Source organism: Entelurus aequoreus, linkage group LG03, assembly GCF_033978785.1.
Source record: "Entelurus aequoreus isolate RoL-2023_Sb linkage group LG03, RoL_Eaeq_v1.1, whole genome shotgun sequence".
Classification (NCBI taxonomy): Eukaryota; Metazoa; Chordata; class Actinopteri; order Syngnathiformes; family Syngnathidae; genus Entelurus; species Entelurus aequoreus.
Window position 1 is genome coordinate 94,051,518 of NC_084733.1, and position 23,328 is coordinate 94,074,845.

Sequence of the window (23,328 nt, forward strand, 5' to 3'; positions counted from 1 at the left end):
TAAAGTTATAAAAAAAATTATAATTTTTTTTGTATTTTTTTTTTAGACATGTATCTCGTGCGCACGAGAAACATGTCTAAAAATATATATATATATATATATATTTTTTTTTAAATAACTTTATAAAAAGTTTCTCGTGCGCACGAGATATATGTCTAAAAAAAATAAAAACATTTTTATAATTTCCCCTTTAGTTAAAGTACCAATGATTGTCACACACACACTAGAAACTATCTCGTGCACACGAGAAACTTTTTATAAAGTTATAAAAAATAAAAAAATAAATTTGTATTTTAATTTTTTTAGACATGTATCTCGTGCGCACGAGAAACAAGTCTAAAAAAAAAAAATACAAAATGTTTTATTTTTTTAACTTTATAAAAAGTTTCTTGTGTGCACGAGATACATGTCTAAAAAAAAAAAAAATTCCAAATTTTTTAATTTTTTTTTATAACTTTATAAAAAGTTTCTCGTGCGCATGAAATACACGTCTAAAAAAAAAATATATTTTTTTACATGTCTTTAAAAAAAAAAATTATTCAAAAAAATAATTCCCCCATGTCCCTTTAGAGGCTCCGTACATTGATGATGTGGGTGCGCATGTCAGGGATTGGCACTGAGAAGATGGCTGTCAATAAAGATCAAGTTTATGTTGACATTTTGGACACTTTTCTTATTCCATCAATCCGAAGGACTTTTGGGGATGATGAGCATTTTTCAAGAAAACTTTTCTTAAAGAGCGATACAAGGTGACGATCACAGCCTGCACATTTTTAAAAAGCTGCAAAGATTGATGAAGAGTATTTTGTCACTAGTTCAGTGCATTCCTCAGAGATGTTGTAAAAGCCAGAGGTGGTGCAACAAAGTACGAGTGGTGTTTTTCAGGATTCCAATACTTTCCACTCTGCTTCATGTAAAAATGAAACTGTTACTAACACAATTGACTTTCTACATTTCTTTTAGTGTTTCTTAAAGCCAGAAAGTTGCTTTTTGAAATGAACGCTTTTGTGTCATGTCTGTTACTCCATTTTTTACTACACATTTTTTATTGCTTTATTTATTTTCCTACGATACTGTACTGACTCTTTGATTTATTTTGCACAATTTTCCATGTTGTCTATTATTTGTGCACTTTCATTGTTGATTTGTTGTGATGTCAAGTGATTGACCATATAAGGGCATCACTTCCTGTTGACAATTGCAGACTGACCAAGACATTTTACAAAGCAGTCTGTGTTTGCTAGTTTGTATTAAAATAATTACAAGTGTTGCTGGCCTTGCTTTTTCTTTAACTACACTTTTTGCCGTGCACCTTTTTATTTTAGTTTTATTAAGTTTTTTGAAGAGTTTGTGTTTTTTCCTGTATTTTATTTCCTACAAATGGTGTCAGAGCGCTCTGTGGGTGGTGTTTATATTGCATACTTCCTGTCCAACAAGTGTTAAGTTTCTTAGCGAGCTGACTGCCATTAGTGTGTAAGATGAGTGAAAGAAGTGCACTTGACTTGTGTGAAGTTGTCTAGACTGAGGGTGTTTAATTCATGACTTGCAGTAAGAAATACTTCCACTGGGCGAGTGAAGATGTCAGCACACATAATAAATCCATTCATGGAGGAAATGTCTTCCACAAGAGTCACAGCATAACATCAAATGGATAATATTGAAGAAAAGTGGACATTTACAAACTTTTGTTGGGATGTCAAGTCTCCAGTTTGGCCACTTTGGAAGCTTCCTGGTCTTGTTCCTTGTCCTCCTCCACCTGCACCACCACTCCTCTCTTCCTCAGACCCTTCATCTTACGTGTTTGCAGCTTGGACAGATCCTGCTTCTGCATGTGCACTCGACCTAACTTGCTGCCGAACACATCGTGGGAAATGTTCTTCTTCTTCTTGGGCTGCAGAGTCACACACAAAGACTTAGTTGACATTGCTCATGTTTCTGATCAAAGACTTAGTTGACATTGCTCATGTTTCTGATCAAAGACTTAGTTGACATTGCTCATGTTTCTGATCAAAGACTTAGTTGACATTGCTCATGTTTCTGATCAAAGACTTAGTTGACATTGCTCATGTTTCTGATCAGAGACTTAGTTGACATTGCTCATGTTTCTGATCAAAGACTTAGTTGACATTGCTCATGTTTCTGATCAAAGACTTAGTTGACATTGCTCATGTTTCTGATCAAAGACTTAGTTGACATTGCTCATGTTTCTGATCAAAGACTTAGTTGACATTGCTCATGTTTCTGATCAAAGACTTAGTTGACATTGCTCATGTTTCTGATCAAAGACTTAGTTGACATTGCTCATGTTTCTGATCAAAGACTTAGTTGACATTGCTCATGTTTCTGATCAGAGACTTAGTTGACATTGCTCATGTTTCTGATCAAAGACTTAGTTGACATTGCTCATGTTTATGATCAAAGACTTAATTGACATTGCTCATGTTTATGATCAAAGACTTGGTTGACATTGCTCATGTTTCTACTAAAAGACTTAGTTGACATTGCTCATGTTTCTGATCAAAGACTTAGTTGACATTGCTCATGTTTCTGATCAAAGACTTAGTTGACATTGCTCATGTTTCTGATCAAAGACTTAGTTGACATTGCTCATGTTTCTGATCAAAGACTTAGTTGACATTGCTCATGTTTCTGATCAAAGACTTAGTTGACATTGCTCATGTTTCTGATCAAAGACTTAGTTGACATTGCTCATGTTTCTGATCAAAGACTTAGTTGACATTGCTCATGTTTCTGAACAAAGACTTAGTTGACATTGCTCATGTTTCTGATCAGAGACTTAGTTGACATTGCTCATGTTTCTGATCAAAGACTTAGTTGACATTGCTCATGTTTATGATCAAAGACTTAATTGACATTGCTCATGTTTATGATCAAAGACTTGGTTGACATTGCTCATGTTTCTACTAAAAGACTTAGTTGACATTGCTCATGTTTCTGATCAAAGACTTAGTTGACATTGCTCATGTTTCTGATCAAAGACTTAGTTGACATTGCTCATGTTTCTGATCAAAGACTTAGTTGACATTGCTCATGTTTCTGATCAAAGACTTAGTTGACATTGCTCATGTTTCTGATCAAAGACTTAGTTGACATTGCTCATGTTTCTGATCAAAGACTTAGTTGACATTGCTCATGTTTCTGATCAAAGACTTAGTTGACATTGCTCATGTTTCTGATCAAAGACTTAGTTGACATTGCTCATGTTTCTGATCAAAGACTTAGTTGACATTGCTCATGTTTCTGATCAAAGACTTAGTTGACATTGCTCATGTTTCTGATCAAAGACTTAGTTGACATTGCTCGTTTCTGCTAAAAGACTTAGTTGACATTGCTCATGTTTCTGATCAAAGACTTAGTTGACATTGCTCATGTTTCTGATCAAAGACTTAGTTGACATTGCTCGTTTCTGATCAAAGACTTAGTTGACATTGCTCATGTTTCTGCTCAAAGACTTAGTTGACATTGCTCATGTTTCTAATCAAAGACTTAGTTGACATTGCTCATGTTTCTGATCAAAGACTTGGTTGACATTGCTCATGTTTCTGATCAAAGACTTAGTTGACATTGCTCATGTTTCTGATCAAAGACTTAGTTGACATTGCTCATGTTTCTGATCAAAAGTCAGCTTGTTAAGCAGCACACAAAATACACATTTACTCATTATTTACTTATATTTTATGTCATTTCTTCCCTTAACAACAATAATCATCAGATAAAAAACAATAATCATCAGATAAAAAACAATAATCATCAGATACAAGGTACACATGACAATATTTAGTAATTGCAACAATAATCCTTAGTGCAGAAGATTGTTAGAAGCAGCGTTTCAATAACTTTTACTGCAAATAAATATCGGCTTCAAATTTCACTTATCGGCCTCCTTGACAATTTACTATCTAAATACGCACACACATTTTTTTTGTTTTTTTTAATGGAAATACAGACAGACAGATGTTTTTTACACAGACAAAACATAATACGGACACCCAATTTAAAACACACATGATTGGATTACACACACACACACACACACACACAAATTGATATGCAGACACACACATTAGTACACGCGCACACACGTGAATTGGATTACACATGCACAGATTGATATACAGATACACACATTAGCACACAAACATGGACTACACACGCACAGACTGATATACAGACACACACAATGTACACACACAAATTGATATACAGACACACACATGAATTGGATTACACACGCATGAGATACAGACACACAATGCACACACACACACACACACACACACACACAAATTGAATCACTCACACACACACAAACACACACAGATTGAGATACAGACACACACAATGTACACACACACACAAAAATGATTGCACACACACAGATTGATATACAGACACACACAATGTACACACACACACACACACACATGAAAATGATTGCACACACACAGATTAATATACCGACACACACAATGTACACACACACAAACACACACATGAAAATGATTGCACACACAGATTGATATACAGACACACACAAACAATGCACACACACACACACACAAATTGAATTACACTCACACACACACAGATTGATATACAGACACACATGAATTGGATTACATGCACAGATTGAGATACAGAAACACAATGTACACACACACATGAAAATGATTGCACACACACAGATTGATATACAGACACACACAAACACACAAATTGAATTACACACACACACACACACAGATTGATATACAGACACACGGTTGAATTGGATTACACGCACAGATTGAGATACAGACACACAATGTACACACACACACACATGAAAATGATTGCACACACACAGATTGATATACAGACACACACGAACACACAATGCACACACACACACACACAAATTGAATTACACACACACACACACACACACAGATTGATATACAGACACACGGTTGAATTGGATTACACGCACAGATTGAGATACAGACACACAATGTACACACACACACACATGAAAAGGATTGCACACACACAGATTGATATACAGACACACACAAACACACAATGCACACACACACACACACAAATTGAATTACACACACACACACACACAGATTGATATACAGACACACACAAACACACACACACACAGATTGATATACAGACACACGGTTGAATTGGATTACACGCACAGATTGAGATACAGACACACAATGTACACACACACACATGAAAATGATTGCACACACACAGATTGATATACAGACACACATAAACACACAATGCACACACACACACACACACACACAAATTGAATTACACACACACACACACACACAGATTGATATACAGACACACACATGAATTGGATTACACACACAGATTGAGATACAGACACACAATGTACACACACAAACACACACATGAAAATGATTGCATACACAGAGATTGATACACACACACACACACACACACAGATTGATATACACTAGAATAATACTTGTGTGTGTGTGTGTACAATTGTTGGACTCTTCACTAATGACACGTCCTATTAGCAACAAAGTGTATTATTTTTATTTGAAGTATTTTTTTTTATGACTTCATTTAAATTACTTTTTAAAAAGTGTGTTATTCACCTGATTATTTCCCTAATGCAAGTGTATATTGTATTTATATATCAATGTGTTGTTTACCTTGTATTTATATATCAATGTGTTGTTTACCTTGTATTTATACATCAATGTGTTGTTTACCTTGTATTTATACATCAATGTGTTGTTTACCTTGTATTTATACATCAATGTGTTGTTTACCTTGAGAGCCTTGGGCTGTTTGTGGGCTAACTTGTACAAGTCATCAGAAGCCAGGTGTGTTCTTCTCACAACCAAATCAAAGGAGGGGCCCATCTCCTCCAGCTCGATGCGAGGAGTCCTGCAGCCGGACTTCTTCAACAAACACCTGCAAGCGTGACAAGGACCACATTGGAAGGTGACTAAGAACTAATTACACTAACAAAGTAGCTTGAGAATGTAAAAATGGTGGAGTTACGGGAAAAGATGCTGGAATGTATTAATAGTCAAATAAAACATCACTCCTTCAAACGGGAATCTGGCTAGAAAATGTTGCTCAATGGCAGCCAGACATTTATGGAATGTGGGAGATTCAGTGCCTGGCAAATGTATTCTTCACCCCTTTGGATGTTTGAGCCTTTTAGTGCTTGTATCAGTCAAATCAAGGACTATTTAATCCAACTTTTTAGACAATATTGAAAAACAATATTCAAAAAAAGCTCATTTGAGCTGAAAGTCAAATAAGAATTCTCCAAATCAAAGAGAGTTTATGTTTGGAAAATGTGTATTTAGGGGTCAAATGAGGAATTGTTTTGAATGTGCTGAATGAGCAACATTTGGGTGAGGTCACAGGTGTCAAACTCAAGGCCCGGGGCCACATCATTTACCGTATTTTTCGGACTATAAGTGGCAGTTTTTTTCATAGTTTGGCCGGGGGTGCGACTTATACTCAGGAGCGACTTATGTGTGAAATGATGAACACATTAGCGTCAAATATCCAATAATATTATTGATCTCATTTCTCGGTCCGAATCGCTCTCGCTGCTGGTGGCCATGATTGTAAACAATGTGCAGATGTGAGGAGCTCCACAACCTGTGACGTCACGCTACTTCCGCTACAGATGTGAGGAGCTCCACAACCTGTGACGTCACGCTACTTCCGCTACAGATGTGAGGAGCTCCACAAGCTGTGACGTCACGCTACTTCCCGTACAGGCAAGGCTTTTTTATCAGCCACCAAAAGTTGCCAACTTTATCATCAATGTTCTCTACTAAATCCTTTCAGCAAAAATATGGCAATATCGCGAAATGATCAAGTATGACACATAGAATGGATCTGCTATCCCCGTTTAAATAAGAAAATCGCATTTCAGTAGGCCTTTAAATGACTCCCGCCTCCTGGTGGTAGAGGGCGGTAGTGATCCCAGGGATCATTCTTGCGACTACTCGGCTGCAGAAGAAGTGACAACAAGCAGCAACAGTTAGCAGCGATCGTTTATTTTTTCCTCTCGCTTGCACTTTTAACATGGAGGATTACAAATCTAAAATAAAACAGTTTTCTAAACTGGACTTTCAATAGAAGCAGGAGGTAATAATTAAAGAAATATCTCCATCAAGACAGAGAGACTTTTAAAACTGAAGAAAGATAAGGAAGACTTCTATAAACAAGTTATCGATGCTTTTGATCAGAAGGAGCGGCGCATGGACTTCATTTATGAGTAAAGGTAAGACCATAACAACGTTTTTTTTTATTACCGGTAAATGTGCTTTTCATGATGTTGGGGACAAGTGTTGTAAATGAGCTTTGGCTACAAACACTATGATGCATACATTGGATAACTGTTTCAGATGTCTATGTTTCTGTATCTGTCCCTATTTCAAATAAATATATATCCTTACATCACACTCAAATTTATAAGCGCAGGCCTAAATTTACCGCATGCCTTTGGTAAGCACCGTAGTGAGAAGAAGTTTTAAAATAATTAGCGCATGCTTGCCTATACCGCATGCCTTTGGTAAGCGCCGGAGTGACAAGAGGTTTTAAATTAATTACCGCCCCGGTGGCAATTCAAGGAAATACGGTAGACATATTTTTGGTCTAGAACACAGGTGTCAAAGTCAAGGCCCGGGGTTATGAGAAGGTGTACTGCCAGTACTGCATGTATAGAGTAATGCTTAAGTACATTGTAAAGTTAGCGCCCTCTAGGCATCTGTGTAAAAGTTGCAAAAAGCCGTCATGAGTGATGATTCTCACCTGTAGCTCCGCAGGTATATTTTCCCATCCAAGGCGGTGAAGTGCAGGACATGTTCTAAACCTGCCAGGCGCACCGCAGGCACAGAAGGACCCCTGAAGAAGTCTGAAACAGATGTTCCATGTAGACCACATAGCCATCATAAACAGATGTTCCATGTAGACCACATTAGCCATCATAAACAGATGTTCCATGTAGACCACATTAGCCATCATAAACAGATGTTCCATGTAGACCACATAGCCATCATAAACAGATGTTCCATGGAGACCACATAGCCATCATAAACAGATGTTCCATGTAGACCACATTAGCCATCATGTTATCTTATCTGGTGTGTCATGGCTGACCAGTGAAAAGACTCTTAAGGCGCTTGTGCTCGTTGTCCAAATCGAAAGCCTCGCCGGCAAAGACCAGCATGGGTTTGGTTCCCTCGGGACACGTGTTGGACTAGAGAACACAAGCATAGCTTTTAGTTGGACTAGAGAACACAAGCATAGCTTTTAGTTGGACTAGAGAACACAAGCATAGCTTTTAGTTGGACTAGAGAACACAAGCATAACTTTTAGTTGGACTAGAGAACACAAGCATAGCTTTTAGTTGGACTAGAGAACACAAGCATTGCTTTTAGTTGGACTAGAGAACACAAGCATAGCTTTTAGATGGACTAGAGAACACAAGCATAGCTTTTAGTTGGACTAGAGAACACAAGCATAGCTTTTAGTTGGACTAGAGAACACAAGCATAGCTTTTAGTTGGACTAGAGTACACAAGCATAGCTTTTAGTTGGACTAGAGAACACAAGCATAGCTTTTAGTTGGACTAGAGAACACAAGCATAGCTTTTAGTTGGACTAGAGAACACAAGCATAGCTTTTAGTTGGACTAGAGAACACAAGCATAGCTTTTAGTTGGACTAGAGAACACAAGCATAGCTTTTAGTTGGACTAGAGAACACAAGCATAGCTTTTAGTTGGACTAGAGAACACAAGCATAGCTTTTAGTTGGACTAGAGAACACAAGCATTGCTTTTAGTTGGACTAGAGAACACAAGCATTGCTTTTAGTTGGACTAGAGAACACAAGCATAGCTTTTAGTTGGACTAGAGAACACAAGCATAGCTTTTAGTTGGACTAGAGAACACAAGCATAGCTTTTAGTTGGACTAGAGAACACAAGCATAGCTTTTAGTTGGACTAGAGAACACAAGCATAGCTTTTAGTTGGACTAGAGAACACAAGCATAGCTTTTAGTTGGACTAGAGAACACAAGCATAGCTTTTACAGGACATGCACTCACTGTCAACATGCTAACTACTGCAGCAATTATCATTTTAGCATCACAACACATCACTTATCAACACACTCAGGAACTCTGATACTGATACTGTGTCAGTGGTTCATAATATGATACCGTGTCAGTGGTTCATAATATGATACAGTCAGTAGTTTATAATATGATACCGTGTCAATGGTTCATAATATGATACCGTGTCAGTGGTTCATAATATGATACCGTGTCAGTGGTTCATAATATGATACAGTGTCAGTAGTTTATAATATGATACCGTGTCAGTGGTTCATAATATGATACCGTGTCAGTGCTTCATAAAATGATACCGTGTCAGTGGTTCATAATATGATACCGTGTCAGTGGTTCATGATATGATACTGCGTCAGTGGTTCATAATATGATACTGTGTCAGTGGTTCATAATATGATACCGTGTCAGTGGTTCATAATATGATAAGGTGTCAGTGGTTCATAATATGATACCGTGTCAGTGGTTCATAATATGATACCGTGTCAGTGTTTCATAATATGATACTGTGTCAGTGTTTCATAATATGATACCGTGTCAGTGGTTCATAATATGATACCGTGTCAGTGGTTCATAATATGATACCGTGTCAGTGGTTCATAATATGATACTGTGTCAGTGGTTCATAATATGATACAGTGTCAGTGGCTCATAATATGATACTGTGTCAGTGGTTCATAATATGATACCGTGTCAGTGGTTCATAATATGATACCGTGTCAGTGGTTCATAATATGATACCGTGTCAGTGGTTCATAATATGATACCGTGTCAGTGGTTCATAATATGATACCGTGTCAGTGGTTCATAATATGATAAGGTGTCAGTGGTTCATAATATGATACCGTGTCAGTGTTTCATAATATGATACCGTGTCAGTGGTTCATAATATGATACCGTGTCAGTGGTTCATAATATGATAAGGTGTCAGTGGTTCATAATATGATACCGTGTCAGTGTTTCATAATATGATACCGTGTCAGTGGTTCATAATATGATAAGGTGTCAGTGGTTCATAATATGATACCGTGTCAGTGGTTCATAATATGATACCGTGTCAGTGGTTCATAATATGATACTGTGTCAGTGGTTCATAATATGATACCGTGTCAGTGGTTCATAATATGATACTGTGTCAGTGGTTCATAATATGATAAGGTGTCAGTGGTTCATAATATGATACCGTGTCAGTGTTTCATAATATGATACCGTGTCAGTGGTTCATAATATGATACCGTGTCAGTGTTTCATAATATGATACAGCGTCAGTGCTTCATAATATGATACCATGTCAGTGTTTCATAGGATTAGTGATGTGTTAAAGCAGCTCTTCCTGAGGGTGTTTCAGTGTTATAACTTCACCTTTATCTTGACTTTTTACACCAAAATGCGTCCATTCTCCCTTTTCTGTCTACACACTGTGTCTGCTTGTAAGTACTCTGTGTGTGTGCGCTGCCCAACATGCTCCTCTGCTCCTAAAACCATTAGTTCATTAGTAGCGCGATACTATACTAGTACCGGTATACCGTACAACTCTACTCCCCGGGGTAACGTCATGAACAAATGGCTGACAGGCATCAAAGCACATAATAAATAGTGTCAACATATAACAGGAGGGTGTCATTGAATTGTCAGGATTAAATAAGCTCTTTTTGCACATGTTGAATTGCGCATGTGTGATGTTTGTTCATTGGTGAAGCACGTCTGACACAAATACACCAGCGCGGTAAAACATACCTTAATCTCACTCAGGGAGACAAACTTCTCAATTCCCAGTTCAATCATATCCAGCACGTGAAAGTCAAACAAGCGACCTGGAAATGAAGCAGAGAAGACAATGACAACTTAGCCTTGTGACACATTTCAGGAGAAGACAATGACTTTCATGACACAACATACTATAAAGCAGGGGTCACCAACGCGGTGCCCGCGGGCACCAGGTAGCCCGTAAGGACCAGATGAGTAGCCCGCTGGCCTGTTCTAAAAATAGCTCAAATAGCAGCACTTACCAGTGAGCTGCCTCTATTTTTTAAATGTTATTTATTTACTAGCAAGCTGGTCTCGCTTTGCCCGACATTTTTAATTCTAAGAGAGACAAAACTCAAATAGAAAATATTTTAAAGACTTGGTCTTCACTTGTTTAAATAAATTCATAAATTTTTTTACTTTGCTTCTTATAACTTTCAGAAAGACAATTTTAGAGAAAAAATACAACCTTTTTTAAACACATATACCTTTTTACCTGTTAAATTCCTTCCTCTTCTTTCCTGACAATTTAAATCAATGTTCAAGTAAATTTATGTTTTTTATTGTGAAGAATAATAAATACATTTTAATTTAATTCTTCATTTTAGCTTCTGTTTTTTCGACGAAGAATATTTGTGAAATATTTCTTCAGAAAGAAATATTCTTTCTTTATTATGATTAAAATTCAAAATAAAATATTCTGGCAAATCTAGAAAATCTGTAGAATCAAATTTAAATCTTATTTCAAAGTCTTTTGAATTTATTTAAAAATTTTTGTTCTGGAAAATCTAGAAGAAATAATGATTTGTCTTTGTTAGAAATATAGCTTGGTCTAATTTGTTATATATTCTAACAAAGTGTAGATTGGATTTTAACATATTTAAAACCTGTCATCAAAATTCTGAAATTAATCTTAATCAGGAAAAATTACTAATGATGTTCCATAAATAATTTTTTTAATTTTTTCAAAAAGATTCGAATTAGCTAGTTTTTCTCTCCTTTTTTTCGGTTGAATTTTGAATTTTAAAGAGTCGAAATTGAAGATAAACTATGTTTCAAAATTTAATAGTCATTTTTTTTGTGTTTTCTCCTCTTTTAAACCATTCAATTAAGTGTAAATATCATTAATTATTAATAATAACATAGAGTTAAAGGTAAATTGAGCAAATTGGCTATTTCTGGCAATTTATTTAAGTGTGTATCAAACTGGTAGCCCTTCGCATTAATCACTACCCAAGAAGTAGCTCTTGCTTTCATAAAGGTTGCTGACCCCTGCTATAAACGTACAGTGGAAATGAAGCAGAGAAAACAATGACTTTCATGACACAACATACTATAACATCCATCCATCCATTTCTACCGCTTATTCCCCTTCGGTGGAAAGTGTCTGATGACACACTGACTGACCCCTGTTGACAAAACCCAAAGTAGCTTTTGTTGGCACATTTACTTTTAACTTTGGCCAGAAATAAAGGATGAGTGATGATAAAGTGGTGACATGTTTTCCCTCCACTGTATTGCAACATAACAGACACAGAAAAGGTGGAAAACTGGAGGTCCAATATTGATATCAGCAGAAAACTGGAGGTCCAATATTGATATCAGCAGAAAACTGGAGGTCCAATATTGATATCAGCAGAAAAACTAATTGGCTTGCATCAAAATTCTCTGATCCAAACTAGTTGAGTATAGTGCTCTACAAAAGGTCAACATGGAAAGTATGCACACTTTTTCTACATTTTGTTATGTCTGATGTTACTCAGTGGCCTAGTGGTTAGAGTGTCCGCCCTGAGATGGGTAGGTCGTGAGTTCAAACCCCGGCCGAGTCATACCAAAGACTATAAAAATGGGAGCCATTACCTCCGTGCTTGGCACTCAGCATCAAGGCTTGGAATTGGGGGTTAAATCACCAAAAATTATTCCCGGGCGCGGCCACCGCTGCTGCTCACTGCTCCCCTCACCTCACAGTGGGTGATCGAGAGTGATGGGTCAAATGCAGAGAATAATTTCGCCACACCTAGTGTGTGTGTGTGACTATCATTGGTACTTTAACTTTACAGCCTTATTCCAAAATTTAATATAATCATTTTTAGTCCTCAAAATTCTACACACAGTACCCCATAATGTGAAAATGTTTTTTTTACTTAATATATCCGTGTGGAAACTCGTTCGGTACACCTCCGAACCGAACCGGAATCCCCGTACCGAAACGGTTCAATACAAATACACGTACCGTTACACCCAGGGTTTCCCACACATTCATTTATTTGTGGCGGCCCGCCACGAAAGATTTACGTCCGCCACAAAGTTTTAAAAAAAAATAAAAAAAAAAAAAATTTTTTTTTTTTTTTTTTTGTCCTCTCCAGCTTCTTAGGCAAATCATATAGTTGATGTAGATGCCCATATCGGCTGTTCAGATTTACTTTACAAAAGAGAAGTGTAGGATACTTCTCTTGTTGCCTTATTTGTATTCGACTTGATTAAATGTATTTATATTAGAAACACAACATGTGTATATAACAAAGGGTGCAAAGTGTGCAGGCAGTAGGAAACACATGGTTAAGTGTAGGGAGTAGAACTGATGGCAGTCTAAAGTTCAACATTTTTGGAGCTCTTTGTTCAGTGGATCAGATGTTTGATGAAGCTCTGTGTCTATCTACCACCACTACTGTTTTCTGTTTATTTGTTACTGACTGTGGCAGGACACCTGTTTCACTTTATGTTGCTGGTAAATAATATGCTTGTAGTAGTAGGCTAAAGTTAAATTATTTAGTATGCACTAATTAAAGGGGCAGAGCTTTGAGACATTTTAGCTTTTATATTTTTTGTAAGAACCACAATTAATAAATATATTTCAGTGAATAACTTATTGTTCAAATCTGTATATAAATATGTACATAAAGTGTTGTAATTATATTGTAAAATGGATGGATGGATGGACGTTTAAAACAAAACTGTTATTATTAATTAGTAAGTATACATTTTTTGAGTCTTTTTAGAGAAAATCAAATCATTGTAGTAAATTATGCAAATTGCTTGATGATGTCATGGTGACCACGCCCATAGCCACGCCCCCACCGCCACAGGTATCTTGGCAGTTTATGGGAAACACTGACACCCCTGGGTGTTGCTAAAAAAAAGAAAACAATTACCGCTCCACTTTAAACCTAAAGACAGCATGAATCCATTCCATACCGTTTTTGCACACCAATCATTGCCCTTGGTTTTAGTCATTTAACTTGACTAAACATTGAACAACATTCCACACTGTTAAATAATAAAAGTATGCATGATAAGTGCTGATATCGTATCAGATGGGTATCGGCCCATACGCACAGCTCCAATATGGGTATGAAAAAGTTGTGCGTGGACACTGCTAGTGAAAGACATACCAAATATGAGGTTATTCTAGTGAAAGACATACCAAATATGAGGTTGTTCGGTCGCTTCTTGTTGTGGGAACCAAAAAGAAACAGAGAGCAGTCTGTCTTTTTGGAGAAGAATTCCTAAAAAAAAAAAAAAGAAATATATAGTGTAAGACAAGATTGTAGAAATGCATTTACGGCTCGTGTAGAATATTGTTGACTAACCAGAGATGTGGAGTCCTCAAATGGCCGAGTGATGTTCTTCCTGAAAAGCAAACTGTTGTTATTGTATGCACTGCAGCTGAGTGGAGAGAACATCATCAATATAATACTTCATGTAGGATGATAAATGGCATGACAATTAGGATGTCACACCCATGACATGAAAAATAGCTACGATTAAAAAAAACGCACAAAACGCTTCAATGAGGCAAGAGTACCCATAGACCACCTTAAGGCCTTAATCATTTTTGCTATTTTAATGTTGACAGTACCACATAAGATATGTTTTCATCGCTGACGCGGGTTTATTGATTTTTAAATGCGCCAGAAAATAGTCCCTTTTGTACACTGTTGATGTGCTTCAATACAGAGTAAATGTGTTTGTGTATAGTATTTCTCCGGTCATGGTCATGTGGTGACATCAATGATGCTATTTGGAGAGGTCATCATTGAAGTGGGACATCACTGAAGGCCTAGGTGGGAAACACACTCTGGTGAGCATGAAGAGGAGACGAGCAGTCGCTTTACTTCCTGTGCGTGCCACAGCCAACACACCTTGTGGTTTAATGATGTGCAGATACATACTAGATCTTTATGCTCTAATATCCATCTTCACATCAAAATATCGATACTTTAGTTCAGAGGTGTCCAAACTTTTCCCACCAAGGGCCACATACTGATAAGTCAAAGTATGTGGAGGCCATGTTGATTGTATTATATTGAAAAACAGACATTGTGTCAGCTATGTATTCAACTATTCAGTAGGTGACTAAGTATATTACATTATTAGGTCAAACATTTCAGCTTTTTTCATTACATACCAATTTTTGGCTCTTTTTTCTTACATTTTTTTCCCAATGTAAGCATGCAATAACAATAATACAAATTCTGCAACGTAAAAATATTAATGTTCAGTTGTTTATTATAGTTTTACAGATTATTCATTATGGTATTGTTTTTTTTAGGGTTAACCAACTAAACTTTGTTTGTATTTCAAGTATATTTCATTTTTATTTTGAGAGCATCTAATGTTTTGGATCAGAGGTGTCCAAACTTTTTCCACCAGGGGCCACTTACTGAAAAGTCAAAGTATGCGGAGGCCATATTGATTTTATTATTTTGAAAAAATGCTAAAAACAGATATCGTGTCAGATATGTGTTAAACTATTAAGTAGGTGACTAAGTATATTACATTATTAGTTCAAATATTTCAGCTTTTTTTTCATTGCATACCAATTTTTGGGCTCTTTTTTCCTTACATTTTTACTGTTGTTTTTCCCACATGTAAACATGCAATAACAATAAAACAAATTCTGCCGCACGAAAGTAGTAATGTTCAGTTGTTTATTATAGTTGTTTTACAGATTATTCAATAAGTTACTATTATTATTTTTTAATTAACCAACTAACCTTTGTTTATATTTTATTTTTATAGCATCTAATGTTTTGGATCAGGGGTGTCCAAACTTTTTCCAACTAGGGCTGCATACTGAAAAATGGTAAAGACAGATATGATATTCAGTAGAGGCCAAAAGTGTGGACACACCTTCTTCTCATTCAATGTGTTTTCTTTATTTTCATGACTATTTACATTGTAGATTGTCACATCAAAACTATGAATAAACACATGTGGAGTTATGTACTTAACAAAAAAAGTGAAAACATGTTTTATATTCTAGTTTCTTCAAAATAGCTCTTAGCTCTGATTACTGCTTTGCACACTCTTGGCATTCTCTCCATGGGCTTCAAGCACACCTGTGAAGTGAAAACCATTTCATGTGACTACCTCTTGAAGCCCATGGAGAGAATGCCAAGAGTGTGCAAAGCAGTAATCAGAGCAAAGGGTGGCTATTTTGAAGAAACTAGAATATAAAACATGTTTTCAGTATTTCACCTTTTTTTGTTAAGTACATAACTCCACATGTGTTCATTCATAGTTTTGATGTGACAATCTACAATGTAAATAGTCATGAACATAAAGAAAACACATTGAATGAGGTTTCCCTGCCACACCTTGAAAATAAGTTGTTGTTTTTACCTGAAAACAAATGAAAGTAATATGTATCGTAGCCTCCAGAAGAAATCACACAAAGTCCAACAATATTTTTAACTTTTATTGCAAATCATATAACATAGTTTTGATGTGACAATTTACAATGTAAATAGTCATGAAAATAAAGAAAACACATTGAATGAGAAGGTGTGTCCACACTTTTGGCCTGTACTGTATGTAGGGATGATACTCGAAACCGGTTTTCCCGGTTGTTTGATAAGAAAAGAACCGAGTCCTCGGACTCGAATCCCTTTTTGAGAACCGGTACCCGTTATCGAGACCACTATAGTAAAGGAAAAGAGTTGATTCTTTATTCGAATCCCGTCCCGACCAGAAATGCTCCGTGGGACATCACAAGAAATGACGTCACGTAGCTCAGTCATTAGGCGCAGATAGCGAAAGCAGGAAAACAATGGACGGGAAAAAGCGCACCAAGGTGTAATAAAGTTCAAAACAAAAGCTATAATCCATTGAATAACTTTACTGAGAGATTTTAGCAGGGTAAAACACACGACCAACACTTTTACCACCAACCGGAAACATAGCAACCAGGCTAGCAACGCACCTCCTTTACGGCAGCTGTCGCAACCTTCTTAAAACAACCGCAGCACATACATATATATACAACACTGCAGCACATACATATATATACAACACTGCAGCACATACATATATATACAACACTGCAGCACATACATATATATACAACACTGCAGCACATACATATATATACAACACTGCAGCACATACATATATATACAACATATCTCCCTTTTTTAACTTTTGTTTTTCTTTCCTTGTAAACGTTACAAAATCACACTGTATATGTGTTGTCTGTCTAATTATAAATAATGCAGACGAGGCGTGTTGGCTTAGTTCTTGACGTTTACTTTCACAGCGTGGCAACATGCAACACTTTTCGGGACTACCGCACATGCTCGTCACTCCTGTTGCATGCTGGGTAGTGTAGTTGTTATATTCTCTAGCTCATAACATTTTTCCCCCATAAAGAAATAATGTTAACTCAATAAAGTGTATTTCTTTTTTTAGCTTTAACTTTTCATTTTTTAGCATTGTAACCACATTTGCAAACAACTTATCTCTTCATAGAATTTTCTTTCAATAAAGAAATAAAGTGCAAAAATGTCAAAGCATCATCATAAACAGTTTTGTTCCAATAGCAGCAGAAGTGCACTTTTTGGAGAGCTGTATTATTTCCAGTTTTGTGCCCAAGGGACTGATTTTATTGAACACTATATTATTATTTATACACCTATAGTGATCACAGAAGGTTGTTTTTGTGTTACTGTATATATTTGTTTTTCTGAAAAATCCCACTTAATATACTTTGGGTAACAACAGTCAATATTTATTTATTTTATTTTATTTTTTTAGGTGGGTAACAGTCAATATTTATTTATTTAATAGATTTTATTTTTTTATTATATAATAAAAGTGAGTTTTTGTTAAACCAAATATTGTGTTTTTTTTTCCATATACAACAACCTATCCGGACTCCATAAGAGAATCGATAAGGAATCGGTTCGATAAGATGATTCAATAATAGGCTCGAACTCGATAATTCCTTATCAAACATCATCCCTAACTGTATGTTTAAAAACAAAACCGTCTTATATTATTATTAGTTTAAAAATGTAAGCTTTTTCTCATTCACTTCCGATTTTAAGCTCTTTTTTGTTATTTTTTAGATAGGTATGTTATCATTTGAAAGTAGGCAACTTTTTAATTTATGTTAGATATATTTGCACAAAGTGTCCGTATCGGAGTGGTCTCGCAGATACCACCCTGAATTTGAATTGGTATTGGGTGGGAAAGAAGTGGTATCACACATCACTGTTGTCTTTAAACTGTCAATCATGGACGTCAAAGACGTGACAGAAAAGGTCCTCAACACACATGATAGCTAAATCAATACGGCTAAAGCATTGATACACCTGCGATATCAGAAATAGAGAAGATCACACAGCATGACGTTATCTGCTTTAAAAACATGTATATCATGCATCCCTAAATGATGTGGTGTAATTCTGACAAACACACATTCTACGAGCACGAGGCACATATACAAATAGAAGGCACTTACTTCTTGTAAAGCACAGCATTGGGTTTTTTCAAGGAATACTGTAAGACAGAAGACATTTGGGGGTTTTTCAAATAAAAATGTCATTGATTTATTTACAGACAGACATCATTTTGTATGACATTATTGTTTTTTTTATTAATATCAGAGTCCGTTCTGCAAAAAGGTCATCCTTAGAAGCACACAGCTTATGACCCACAGTTCAAATTAACATGATCATTTACCCTATTTCCCGGACCATAGAGCGCACCGGATTATAAGGTAAGCGGGTGTATTTTCATACAAAAGGCGCACCGGATTATAAGGCGCATTAAAGGAGTCATATTATTATGATTATTTGCTAAACATAAAAGACTTCCTTGTGGTCTACATAACATGTAATCTTTGCTCAAAATGTTGCATAGATGATGTTTTACTCATCATCTTCAACTCACTTTCTGACCGTTTTGTGGCTGGTCTTATTTACGTGCCTCCACTTGGACAGCGTCATCTTTGTTGTAGCGGTGTAGCGTGCAAGGACGGGAGTGGAAGAAGTGTCAAAAGATGGCGCTAACTGTTTTAATGACATTCCCACTTTACTTCAATCAATAACTGAGCAGCATCTCCTCATCCGTGGCTCACTAGTGCAACAACAACGCCCGAAATGTGTCCCATGACCGGAACTCTCTAATAACTAAAGTTCCTTGGGTGGATAATGTCAACTCACTACACCGGTATGTTTTAGTGCTTTCATGGTGAGTTTACTGACAGATATAAGTAAGAACTTTGCACTACTTTATATTAGAAATGGCAACATGAATGTCACATAACAAGAAGATAGAGAAAAAGAAGAAGATTATCCACTACGGTGTCGGCACAGACTACAAAGGTGGACACGCGCAAATTTTCAGGACTCATGCAGAACCCAAATACAGATCAGCAGGTACCAAAAAGTAATAAAAGTTTCTTTTGCATAATATTGTGAAACAAAACAGCAGATAATATGTCTTACCTTATACACACAGCATAATAATACTCCTATGTTGAAGCACAGTACAATCCATCAAGTGGTGTGGCTTCATAGCTTACCAAAGTCCTACTAAAACATTTCGATAGATTTTTGAGCGCCGCGTGTAATCTTCTATATTTTCAATGGAACATTTAAAATGTTGGTGTTGTTTACTTGAGTCATATTGCAGTCTACACGTATCTCTTATGTGTGACTGCCATCATATTGCAGTCTACACGTATCTCGTATGTGTGACTGCCATCCTATTGCAGTCTACACGTATCTCTTATGTGTGACTGCCATCATATTGCAGTCTACACGTATCTCTTATGTGTGACTGCCATCATATTGCAGTCTACACGTATCTCTTATGTGTGACCGACATCATATTGCAGTCTACACGTATCTCTTATGTGTGACTGCCATCATATTGCAGTCTACACGTATCTCTTATGTGCGACTGCCATCATATTGCAGTCTACACGTATCTCTTATGTGTGACTGCCATCATATTGCAGTCTACATGTATCTCTTATGTGTGACTGCCATCATATTGCAGTCTACACGTATCTCTTATGTGTGACTGCCATCATATTGCAGTCTACACGTATCTCTTATGTGTGACTGCCATCATATTGCAGTCTACACGTATCTCTTATGTGTGACCGACATCATATTGCAGTCTACACGTATCTCTTATGTGTGACTGCCATCATATTGCAGTCTACACGTATCTCTTATGTGTGACTGCCATCATATTGCAGTCTACACGTATCTCTTATGTGTGACCGACATCATATTGCAGTCTACACGTATCTCTTATGTGTGACTGCCATCTACTGGTCACACTTATTACACCTTGTACAAAATAAAATAGCTTCGAGGTCGGTAAGCACAACCACAATTATTCCGTACATTAGGCGCACCGGGTTATAAGGCGCACTGTCGAGTTTTTTTGGGGGAAAAAATTGATTTTAAGTGCGCCTTATAGTCCGGAAAATACGGTAATTGTCGGTGACAAAATGTTATTGTCAACATTAGTCGTCTAATCATTGCCCACCTCAGCATTTGCCATTAATTGTTGTTTACTTGCCTGTTTGTAACCATCATTCATTTCTGCATCCCCTTACAAGAAATAACAGCAATACAGATAAGAAACTTCTCTTGTACATTTTTTCTTTCTTTCTAAAAAAGTTACTGAATCGCTTCATATCGTATCGTTCCAAAAAAACGTTTATATCCTCCCTGAATCGTATCGGCAACCACAAATTCTGAATGGAATCGTTGCGGGAACCGATAGAAACCCAGAAGAAGACTAAGCCAACGTAGTTTCACAAAGAAGAGACTTACGATGTCCTTGAGTGCCTGGCTGACACTTTGACTGCAGTTTCCTCCTTTCATGATCATGGCGCTCTTACCGTCTTCGCACAGTTTGGGTGCTCGCCTCTCCAGGAAACGCTTGGTGCGTTTTAACTTGGGTTTTCTTAGGGCACAAACACACAACACAACATGAACACATTGTAAAATATGGATAAATGTACATGGGAACACACAATATTTACATGAACACATTGTAAAATATGGATAAATGTATATACAGAGGTGGGTAGTAACGCGCTACATTTACTCTGTTACATCTACTTGAGTAACTTTTGGGATGAATTGTACTTCTAAGAGTAGTTTTAATGCAACATACTTTTACTTGAGATATTTATAGAGAAGAAATGCTACTTTTACTACGCTCCATTTATCTACATTCAGCTCGCTACTCGCTACTGATTTCTATCCATCTGTTAATGCACGCTTTGTTTGTTTTGCTTTGTCAGACAGACCTTCAAAGTAGGATCTATCGCATGACTGCGTTTCACCAGTAAAATACAGTCACTGGTGACGTTTGACTCCGTTTCACCAGTAAAATACAGTCATTGGTGACGTTTGACTCCGTTTCACCAATCAAACAGAGCCAGGCGGTCACATGATTAACTGCACATAAAGTTTCAGCGGCAAACAACAAGCTTAAGCTTACATGAACTCAACGTCAAATTTGAGGAAGCACATGGCGGTAAGTAACGTTAGTAGATATTTTGGCTGTTACCGTAGGCTGATGTTAGCTTCCCTGCTATGAATCACTGTCAAATGTACATCGTGTGGGGACATTTATTAACGCACTGCAGCCTCATAGACACACAGAGACACACACACACACACACACACACACACGCATACAAACACCAATCAGAAGTGCACAGTGTGTTCCCAGGTGCAGCCCACACCTATCAGTTTATGGTTTGCGTAAAGGCTAACTTGTTATTTTCCTTTGTAATCTCTGCCTACTGAGCCTATGGTGCTGTTAAGTTATTGTGGCTCAATTTGCCTTAAAACATTTTATGTTAATGTATTATTATTTAATATATATTATTGTTTTAGTTGCTTAAGAGATATTCCTGGCTCTGAATTTGCTCATTGCTATTTTTATGTTTTTGTGCATTATTTGTTGCCGTCATCATTAAACGAACAGGTTACTAATCAGTTACTCAGTACTTGAGTAGTTTTTTCACAACATACTTTTTACTTTTACTCAAGTAAGTATTTGGGTGACTACTCCTTACTTTTACTTGAGTACTAAATCTCTAAAGTAACAGTACTCTTACTTGAGTACAATTTCTGGCTACTCTACCCACCTCTGTTTATATGTGAACACACAATATTTACATGAACACATTGTGAAATATGTATAAATATATAAGTGAACACACAATATTTACATGAACACACTGTGAAATATGGATAAATATATATGTGAACACACAATATTTACATGAACACACTGTGAAATATGGATACATATATAAGTGAACACACAATATTTACATGAACACATTGTGAAATATGGATAAATATATAAGTGAACACACAATATTTACATGAACACATTGTGAAATATGGATAAATATATAAGTGAACACACAATATTTACATGAACACATTGTGAAATATGGATAAATATATATGTGAACACACAATATTTACATGAACACATTGTGAAATATGGATAAATATATAAGTGAACACACAATATTTACATGAACACATTGTGAAATATGTATAAATATATATGTGAACACACAATATTTACATGAACACATTGTGAAATATGTATAAATATATATGTGAACACACAATATTTACATGAACACATTGTGAAATATGTATAAATATATATGTGAACACACAATACAACATGGGGTACAGTTACACTATACAACATCAAACGCATCAGCATTGAGAATTACGCGTTAGATAAACACAAATAATATCCAAACTTACACGATATCGTGGGTCTGAGTCATCTTTCAGTGATTTTATTCGCGTTGCGAGTCAAAAAGTATCTTCACTTTGCTCGGCTCCACGTGATTGTGTGCGGCGGAAGTGCTACGGCAAGTCCACTAGGACAATATGACTCTAGCGGAAGTGCTACGGCAATTCCACTAGGACAAACTTTTATTTATTTTTTTTATTTTATTTTTTTTAAAATTTATTGAACAATTGTACAAACATATATGCAGAATGTACACAAAAATCTAAGGGACTTTCATCATAACAATTGTCAACATCCACCAGGTTGAGCAATTATTGTCTTACACAAAAAAATGTCAAGGAAGGAGAATACAAGCAAATACGTATAGATTTTTAAA

At 36.4% G+C, this 23,328-nt stretch overlaps 1 protein-coding gene across 2 annotated transcripts; it reads right to left on the bottom strand.

The window, feature by feature from the left end:
• Positions 1-1,108: 1,108 nt before the first annotated feature.
• Positions 1,109-23,101, bottom strand: rpf2 (ribosome production factor 2 homolog). Of its 2 annotated transcripts, none has more exons than XM_062040817.1 (10): positions 22,961-23,101; positions 20,984-21,116; positions 18,649-18,686; positions 14,495-14,534; positions 14,329-14,410; positions 10,896-10,972; positions 8,191-8,290; positions 7,843-7,945; positions 5,832-5,976; positions 1,109-1,891 (listed from the first exon to the last, which is right to left on the bottom strand). In XM_062040817.1, exons 1-10 carry the CDS (start codon positions 22,981-22,983, stop codon positions 1,697-1,699), a joined length of 936 nt encoding a protein of 311 aa, XP_061896801.1. In that variant the 5' UTR covers positions 22,984-23,101; the 3' UTR covers positions 1,109-1,696. The 2 variants fall into 2 exon arrangements, with proteins under 2 accessions (XP_061896801.1, XP_061896802.1); XM_062040818.1 differs by lacking the exon at positions 1,109-1,891 and adding an exon at positions 5,633-5,711 and having other exon boundaries at positions 5,802-5,976.
• Between the last annotated feature and the right edge of the window lie 227 nt (positions 23,102-23,328).

Excerpts from the sequence above, each read along its gene's own strand:
- rpf2 (XM_062040817.1), bottom strand. The coding sequence starts at position 22,983 with ATGACTCAGACCCACGATATCGT. Across the intron at positions 21,117-22,960 it reads ACTCAGACCCACGATATCGT|AAAACCCAAGTTAAAACGCA; the intron begins GTAAGTTTGGAT and ends TTGTGCCCTAAG. Across the intron at positions 10,973-14,328 it reads ACCGAACAACCTCATATTTG|GTCGCTTGTTTGACTTTCAC; the intron begins GTATGTCTTTCA and ends CTTCATTTCCAG.